The sequence below is a fragment of the Eleginops maclovinus genome, chromosome 11 (genome assembly GCF_036324505.1).
Source record: "Eleginops maclovinus isolate JMC-PN-2008 ecotype Puerto Natales chromosome 11, JC_Emac_rtc_rv5, whole genome shotgun sequence".
In the NCBI taxonomy this organism is placed as follows: Eukaryota; Metazoa; Chordata; class Actinopteri; order Perciformes; family Eleginopidae; genus Eleginops; species Eleginops maclovinus.
Window position 1 is genome coordinate 12,267,193 of NC_086359.1, and position 9,642 is coordinate 12,276,834.

At 35.4% G+C, this 9,642-nt stretch overlaps 1 protein-coding gene across 2 annotated transcripts in view; it reads left to right on the forward strand.

Moving 5' to 3' along the window:
• LOC134872290 (gamma-aminobutyric acid receptor subunit beta-2) overlaps positions 1-6,702 on the forward strand; it is a 50,160-nt gene extending 43,458 nt beyond the window's left edge. For both annotated transcript variants that reach the window (XM_063895529.1, XM_063895530.1), the window contains 3 exons: positions 929-1,173; positions 1,807-1,947; positions 2,305-6,702. In XM_063895529.1, coding sequence (XP_063751599.1) covers positions 929-1,173; positions 1,807-1,947; positions 2,305-2,652 — 734 coding nt within the window. In that variant the 3' untranslated portion in view covers positions 2,653-6,702. The remainder of the gene's footprint in view (positions 1-928; positions 1,174-1,806; positions 1,948-2,304) is intronic.
• The last annotated feature ends 2,940 nt before the right edge of the window (positions 6,703-9,642 follow it).

Below are 9,642 nucleotides of genomic sequence, written 5' to 3' on the forward strand. Positions count from 1 at the left end.
TGTTGCACGAATCCTTTGTTGTTGTTATTGTTAAGCTTCTGCATCAACAGTTTGGGAAAATTGCCTGAATCCTATTTTGAGCAGTGGTCACCTGACAGCTTTGTGACAGCTGTAAGATAATGTTGTTTTAAACAGTAAAATATACAGGTGCGTGCCGGGGGATTTGCGAGCGCCATAGGAGCAGAGAATGCAATTATTTAATCGTGCAAGGAAAATGACATTTAAGCTTAAGAATCATGGCTTTCATGCCAGTTATAATTCCTGCATATAGATAATACCGTACACACACACTATTGTAGGCACACTACATCGAAGAGGCAGTGCTTTGCTAAAACGACAAGAATATTAAATTATATCACTACCAGCAAGAGTTTCCATGTCACTCATAATAAGCAGAAGCTTACCACATCGATATGCACAGTCAATTTGAGAGTAACTATCTGCACAGCTTGCTGGGCGAGGTTTTCAAAACTGACTACAACTTTTTCTCAGTTGGAATTCCTTGCTAATGAACAAGACCGAGGTTGACATTTGAATTTCAAATCGCTGCAGAACTTTAGTTGCGCCTCTTTTAGCTTGTCTCCCGACGCATTGTATTTGGAGGTAAGCCTTTCGGCTTCATTGATCCTGGCAGGCTTAATCAAGCAGAGACATGGTATCAAGTGGATCAAAAAGATGTTGTGTTGTGGGAAAGATTAAATCTGTCACACACTCAGTCAGAACAGAACAGTATGTAAGAGTTTCAGGTGATTGCTATCGATAAGAAAAATGAAATAATTATATGTGTCTGTGGATTACATAACTACAACATCATTTAATCTGCTGATATTGTTTTTAACGCAATACATATATATTGTCATTGAGTTATCCATACTGTATCTGTAATCATGATTAGATGTAATGCAATGCATTTGTCTTTCTCTTTTAGGTATTACAACTGTGCTCACCATGACCACCATTAACACCCATTTGAGAGAAACCCTCCCCAAAATCCCCTATGTCAAGGCCATTGACATGTACCTCATGGGCTGCTTCGTCTTCGTCTTCTTGGCTCTGCTGGAGTATGCGCTAGTAAACTACATCTTCTTTGGACGTGGTCCTCAGCGTCAGAAAAGAGCAGCTGAGAAACTAAGTACAGCCAACAATGAAAAGATGAGGATGGATCCAAACAAGGTACAATAGCTTAACTTTTTAGTTTGTGGACCAGATTTTTCCTAATACTCTAATTTTTACACCAAAATGTGTTCAAGCAATCTGCATACAGAGAGAAAAGCACATACTCTAGATGAGCCTCCGCAAGTCTTACAAATTTTTTTCGAGTGAAAACTTTTATTTTTCTTTGCTCTAGATTTACAAAATTACACATTTTCTTTACTTTGAAATTAAATTGTATCTTAATTATTAATGGAGCTGTCTGGGGAGCTCAGAATAATTACTAAAAAAGAAAAGAAACGTCATCACTTCAAATGGAGGGTTGACCTAATGTTTCCTAGCTTCTTTGTGCCAAGGGAAGCCATCCTAATAAGCTTGTACTAGCCCTGATTCAAATCCAAATGAGATATGTTGCCAGCTGAAACGAAGGGAAAGGAGGTCTCAGGGTCTTTTTGCTTTTGATGGAAGTTAGTTGCATTCACTTACTCAGACTTTGCTCCCAGCCGACTTGAACCAAATGCCTACGAGCAGAGATGCAACATGGCCGCCATAACATGGCTGCCCATGGACGTGCTAATATTAGTTGAATAGAATTTTTTGGATGAATGTCCTGTAATATCAAGTGAAAAGTAAAACAATGCTGTTTGCTTGCAGTGGTTGGTGGGGAATGTAGTTGGCAGAGATGATACTCTGTATGCAAGAATGAAACAAAGGGATCTTGATGGTCATGACTCGATGTGGGAACCGATCTTTGTGGATGACGCAGCAATTGGACTTGGTGATCAGAGGAATAAGGTACTGCACAAAAAACTTAAATGGTTTTGAAATGGGATTACTCATTAACATCAAGACTTTTTGACCACTAGTCTTAGTATTTTATGTGTGTTGTGTTATTGAACACAAGAAAACACAACTCCAAATAAAAGGCAGATCTGGATAAACTATTTCAAAAATGTCTATGAGTTGATCTTCACCAAGAACTGAATATCCTCCAAATACTAGCTATCTTTATCATTACCTTTAATACTTTACATTTCTATTACCAACAGTTCATGTATATATCCTGACTTAATTATGTTGTGTATGTGTTTATCAGAGAATCAATATTGTTGCATGATGTAAATAAACAGGCAAACTTGATTTTTTTTCTAGATGGACCCACATGAAAACATCCTTTTGGGCACCCTGGACATAAAAAATGACATGGGCGTTACAGAGCTGGCACTGGGTCTCAATGACCCAAGAAATACTATGCTGACATACGACAGCTCAACTCTACAGTACCGCAAAGCAGGGCTGGCCAGGCACAACTATGGCAGAAACACGCTGGAGTGCCACATGACTCAAAAGAAGAGCCGACTACGGAGGCGCGCTTCTCAGCTAAAAATCAACATCCCAGACTTGACTGATGTAAACTCTATTGACAAGTGGTCGAGGGTGATCTTCCCAACTGTCTTCTCCTTCTTCAACGTTGTTTACTGGCTTTATTATATCAATTAAAATGGAAAAAAGGACATCAGTGAAGGCAAGAACAAACAGCAAAATACTTGGGTAATTTGTTGTTTGTTTCTGGTTTGTTTCATTTTTATGTGGTCTTGTAATACTGGACTGAAATACTATATTCAGGACTGGATCCATCATAACTTGGAATACTGCGTTTGCTGGCTAACACGTGAAAACCTTATAGAAGAGAGATGACAAACATATAAGGTGCCTGTTCCCGATTGTTTAAATGTTACATGTTTGGGAAATTTGTATGTTCACACTTTTTTTAAATGTTTGTTTGCATATTGTTTATGTTTTTATTACGTTCGATTTACAGAATACATCATTCATTGCCAAAATATCATATCATTCAGATTCAAAATTGACAAGATTACATATCTAAAGGATTGTTTACTTTCACTGAAACTACTTTAAAAGTGCTGGAGCAAATTAAGGTCAGCAGGGTTTTCTAAGGTTATTTCTGACAATTTACTCAAACTAATTTTCCTATTAATATTACAAGGGCCTGATGTTCACAATTTACAATATCATGTAATGTAAAATATATTTTAGATCGAACATTTTCTACTTTCTACTAATAAACTGGCAACCCTATATCATTTATTTGTAAGTATTTTCTCAGTTCATAGACCATTTAAATAGGGTAACAATAAGTGATATCAACTAATAACATTCCAAAACGTCCAGGTTTGAACTCAATTGCACTCAAAAGCCTGTTGAAAGTAAAAAATGTTATAATGTAAATAAGCATAAAGCTAATACAGCCTATATGGATTGTCATTAGTTTGTCTGTCCAGTGTGTCCATTGGAAGAGAGTAAAGAACAGAAAGAGAGAAAGCATTTGTAGTAAAGGAATCTAATGTTTGCATTGAGCTAAATTGGATTTACTTATATATTATTATAATTAAAATATTGATCTTCTCCTCAAAGTCCATCCACACAGTATGGATTACTTTGGGGATGACTTTGTCTGATGAAAGTAGTTTAGTCTATAACCGTTTATGTAAACATCACCTGTATACCTTTTAGTATATCGATAATATGACCAAAAACCTGAAAAATATTTACCAACTGCGAAAAAAATGTCTCAACTGCTGAAAAGGCAACTTCAACAGGACCCCGGATGGTAAAGCCTAAAACTAATGCCACTGGTCCTGCCAGAAAGCAAAAAAGCACAAATACAAGCTTTTTTAAATATATATATCATTTTTCTATGCTGAGTTTTCGTTTCGTTGCCAATGAGTTCATATATGTATCTGCCTCCTAAGCTAAAATAGTGTAATCACAATTTAAAACCAATAAGTAATTCTTTCCAGATTGAAAATTGGTTGATGATAGTAGAGGTCATAGCCTTTAATCCAGATGAACATACAACAGGTAATTACAGATTATTTACCAATGATGCTGTACTTTTGACTTTGTGTCCACAATGAAGATTTTATAAAAGGTTTTGCACACAAGTTCTTAAAAGCCATAAAGGCTGTACCTCGTTCTTCAAATACCTGGTGCTTATGTGGGCTATCTTAGAAGGAACTTTGTTATTATGACTACAATCATACTTTAAGTTTCAGTTACAACAAAGTTAAATTGTAGAAATAAACAACTAGGGCTACGATACGGAGTGTAGCATACCTCTTCCCATTGATTTTCCGCACTTCCCGTATAAATAAGTCTGCCGTTATGGCCTCTTTTTTCCTATATAAGTAGAGTCAATAGATTTAAAGAAAATAGGAAACTTCAAACATATTTCAAAGTTAAATTGAAATGATAGGAACTAAAGCTTTTGCATTGTTTGTCTCAAGTGCTTCTTTCAAGTTGACCTAAAACAACAAAGATCTCACTCAAAGGATGAATATTTACTTGTATGCCATTCATTTTGATTATGATGGTTTGAGTAAACACTTTAAACATTGATATTGTAATTGTTTACTTAAAATGTAGCCACATACAATTATGTCTCACTGCATGATCTGTAAAGTAGTAACTCTTTGATATTCTGTTTTTATCTCACTTTCTCAATTTCATTTGTGCTTTTTGTGTTTAGTTGACCTCACAAATGAGCATACATGATTCTGTTATTGCAATTTCTTAAAAAGTATGTCTATTATGATATTTCAAATATTGATGATGGTATTAAAGATATTTACATTTTTCTATAAAGCATTTACAGCTGCAACTGTTTTAAGAATAACACAACAATGCATTTTTACGAACACTGCCCTACAACTCAAATGAAAACTTTGATTAAACAGTGTGCATAGTTCTAAACTACATTAACCTCACTGGTGTTTACATGTCATCCAAATGAACCATTTTCACATTGTGTTGATCTAGGTATTGAAAACTGCGCATTGTGTGTAACTTATAAAGTCTCGTTTAGGGAGTTATTTAATAGTTCTGGTGATTATGTCAAACAAAATTATTCGCACCTTTTCAGTTATTTATTTTATAAGTTATACAAATATTCGAAAGGATCCATATAGATTATTTAATAATCACCCTATTATTGGCATTGTGCATTTTTTATATAGTTGAGGATGAATTGAACTAAAATTTGCATATTTAGATAAGTATGTATATATCAGATCGTATATTATTAATCCTCAATTGGAAAATATTATTCCTGTAAATAAATACCTATGAACTTTCAACATAAAGTACAAAACCGACATTTTAAGTATAATTTATACTGTATTGTTAAGAGAATGAAAAAGGATGATGTAAAACAATGTAAATAGTCTATTTTGCAGTGTCACTTGGTCACTTTTTTTTTGCTTCTTTTTTTTCTATTTGTCAAAGCACATAACTTTGGGTTTGCCAAAATGTAACATATATTCATGAATGTAGTTGATATTCTTTTGCAGCATGTGATTGCTGTAATTTGTCAGCAAAAGTAATACAATTTATTGTACCAATGATCAGCTAAATACAGTATAATGTACACCACCGTTTCAAACACACAAACTAAACACACACACAAACACACTAGGGGTCAAGTGATAAAGAGGCTAGAACTGCCTTTGGATTAGCCCGAAAGTAAACCATCTCAGGACAGCACAATTCACACTACAAAAACAAACTACAACTTCCTTCTTAGGCATTGTACTTTTAAAAAAGTTTGCTTCCTCTGTTTAACAACAGTCCTATAATACCAGATGCAATACACATACAGTACTGACAGTATCAAAAATGTTCTCAGCATTGGCCGAATCTAAGGACCTTAAAAATAAGTCATTGACGTACTAAATTAACCTTAGCCATAGACATGTCTCAACCTACCCGAAATTAATATATTTCTTATTTTCAGAAAAAATACTGTATGTGGTATGACATGGTGTATTTGAGTGTGAGAGTGTGTAGTGGATGTATGTTGGCCAGACCGTAATGTGTTTCCACAGCACACCAGCTACTGGCAGAAAGGTCTGCTTCATAGGTTCTACACTTTGAATATGTGTTTGTACTTCACAGCGCTTTTTTTGTGTCATATATTTTTATACTTCTGTAAAAAAACAACTGCAAACACTGTTGTTTGGCAAAACCTTGTAAATCCAATTTTGGCAATTTTCACATTTATATGATGAACGATGAATATATTGTCCTCTAGGGGTTGTGAAACCTAATGGCATATATGCTTACAAAATCCTGTCATGATCCCCTGTATAAAGTCAAACTAAATACATTATGGTTTAAAAATAGCTTTTTTTTCTCTTAATTCCTGGAAAGTTAAGGTTTTTGGGAATGCAAGGTTTCATCAGACAGGAGAGTCTTTTCTTAGGACGGACTGACATCCTAAAAGCCTAAATGACACATCTTGGCGACAGTGTATGTTTGCACACACTCACAGAAGAAGCCTTAGCCTCCTGCTACCCTGGACTAAACTCCACGGAGCATCAATCCTTTTTACCCTCTCAACACCCTCCACCTTGAACAATCCTTGTATGTGCCACTCACGAGAACATTCCTAGAAACCCAGAGCTGTACCCTTCTCAAAGATAAGCCCTGTAAAAGTCAGTGTCTGTCTTTACTATGAAAAACCTAATGAATACATTGTCAATAAATATTGTATACAGTTCTAAATCAGTGTGTTTATTGTTACCCTAAATTGGGGAAGAGAAACATTTGAGTGAAAGAAATTACATTTCATGAGACAAAAGAAGAAAAATTATATATATATATATATATATATATATATATATATATATATATATATATAACAATTAAACAATTTCCCCTACATAATCAATCTTGGTCATTTCAAAGTCTTTCCTGACATTTACTTGGTTTTAATTATTTATTGGTGAAATGGCACTATCACTATTTAAAAGCAACCTGGCTTCATGCCAAGGGATAGATAGAATAGATAGAATCAGAGGATGAAACCCTCTTTATTTGTCACATGCATGCACACAGCAGAGCACACACAGTGAAATTAGTCCTCTGCATTTAACCCATCCTAGTACTAGGAGCAGTGGGCAGCTATCGTGCAGCGCCCGGGGAGCAATGGGGAGGGGGGATTGGAGGTAGCCGGTGCCTTGCTCAAGGGCACCACAGCAGGGCCTAGGAGGTGAACTGGGACCTCTCCAAGTAGCAGTCCACTTTCCATATTTCAAGGGCGTCAAAAAGCAATGTTTTGACTCTTAATGGCACCCTTAGTGTCTCTTTTAGACGCACTATAATGTAAACCGATTCACGGCACTTTGAGATGCTCAGAGCAAGTGCTTTGTGAATGTGGTGTCGATATGTATATTTTATTTTAACCCAAAGGACTTCCACCAAGTAGATGGCTGGTTTTGTCCTGTGAATGGCAATTAATTTATTTCAACACAATACATGATCTTTTTCTAAACCTAATTCAGTGTTGTTTTGTTTGTTTTCTACTGGAACATTTCTTAATGGTTTTGTTTGAATTCAAAACAATTTTACCGTGAACATGGTTTGAATTGGGCTACACAGTGCATTGAAAATCAAGGAAAGGGATATTGAAGTGTTCGAGGTATGTCACTAAGAAATTAGTTATTTTATTCCTTTAAATTTTCAATTTTCTGGTAGAAAAAGTCACAAAAATAAAGCCAGTCTATTTTAATTGACCAAATGTTTTGTGCAGAGGCTGGTGCTAATGTGATTTGTGGATTTAATGTTAGCCACAGTTTGTTTGATTCTCAATTAACCAAAACACATTACATTCAAGGTCACTTCTGCACTTGCTGGCGATGAGCAGCTACATTTTCCAAACCACTGCTTAGGCATTTGCATTTTAATTTTCAAGGCTTCACATAATACAGATGAGTACACATTAAAGTGTTTAAGTAAATAATGCTTGGCTGGTGATAAGAGATGATAGCACTGCTAGAGGAGTGTTATAGCATCACATTTCTAACAAATAACAACTAGTTCTGCTTTTTATGATAGCAAAGTCATGTATAAACTTCTGTCATCTAGCTTAAGTTAATCAAAGCAGCTTATGCTTTCCTGTCACGCATACATTTCAGTACCAAAGCATTATTTTGTGCTGAAACATTAGGTCTCTCTCATCGGCTGTTGGTGACCCATTCTAGTAATCAAAGACATGTATGTATCATACATAAAATACTTCAATTTATTATTTCCATTATCACACAGCTTTTAAAGATATGCTTTGGTTTTAAGGCATCACAAAACATGTCCTATACACAAGGAAGCAATACAAAAGTGTTAACTTAATGTACTTTTATCGCTCTGGAACATTCAATCAATCGAGGCTGCATATATTTTCTTTGCTGCAGTATTTCTTTTTGATTTAGTCAAAATGACATCTTACCAAATCCTAGCCCTGTATAAACAACAAATCAGAATCAGAATAACTTGTTGCCTTTGTATAGTATAACAAATGTGACTACAACCAAAGGCCAAATAGCTTGTGGACTTTTGCAGGAAAGTGCTGTCAGAGGAGTGTAGCTTTGAGCAGAACATGGTTTTGGCTGTGATCATGGAGGCTTGTCAGATTTTCGCAGAGGTTTTAAATTAGCAAAGATTCCTGGGAGTCTGGTTTATTAAATCTGTAGAATATAATAAAACTGCCGCTGCCTTTCAAAGTCTCAAGATATAACAGATGCCTCTTTTCAACTCATGTCTATTCCAGTCTTTGCAGAGAGGGGAGCTTTAATTTGGTGGTTTATTTTCCCATGAGAACATTTACATACCAAACTTAAGGAGTCTCATTTGAACAATTTTATGATCTAAGGGATATTGGAGCCAAACATGAAATTGGTTCAACAACAAGTGCAGCATAATCTATGTTTCTCTTTTGCTGTCACAATGCAGTCTAATCAAGCTACTATATACAATATGACCTTTTATTACATAAATTCAAAGGTGTATCCGAGGAAATGCGAGGTCCTTTTACATTTAGTAAGATTTTTCATAAAATAAAACATAATTAATGTAACAATAGTTTCAGTTCAAGGTCTTAGTCTGTCTGGATATTAAAACAGACAAAAACTAGACCAATAACTGAAACATGATGTTGTCATAATATAGCCACTGAGCTATAGCCATCTAAATGTCTTACTCATGCCAAGGCATCCTCCATCCTAGTCATGTAGACACAAGTATAGACTCCTTGTATGACAAATGGGAATACTGCATCACCACCATTAACTAATTAAATAAGTGTGATGAAAGATCTTCAACCAGGTTTTCTTACTGTGCTTTAGACATGAAGCTGTTAATGAGAGAATGTGGTTTCTGGAAGACAGCTGTCACCAGGAACTGTGCTCATAAGAAACAGTGCCACATGACAGCAAACTATAGACAGAATTCTGCTTCTAAAGAATTGGGGATTAATGAGATGCCATAAAAAGAAAAACTGCAGTGCCTTTGGGCAAAGCAATGAAACGGTCCAAAGCTCAAGTGGAAGCTGTTTGTTGGCAGATATTGTGCAATCTCCAGCTCATAATGTGCTTGTTCAAAATGCATATGTACCACAGCATAAACCAGTTTAATCAG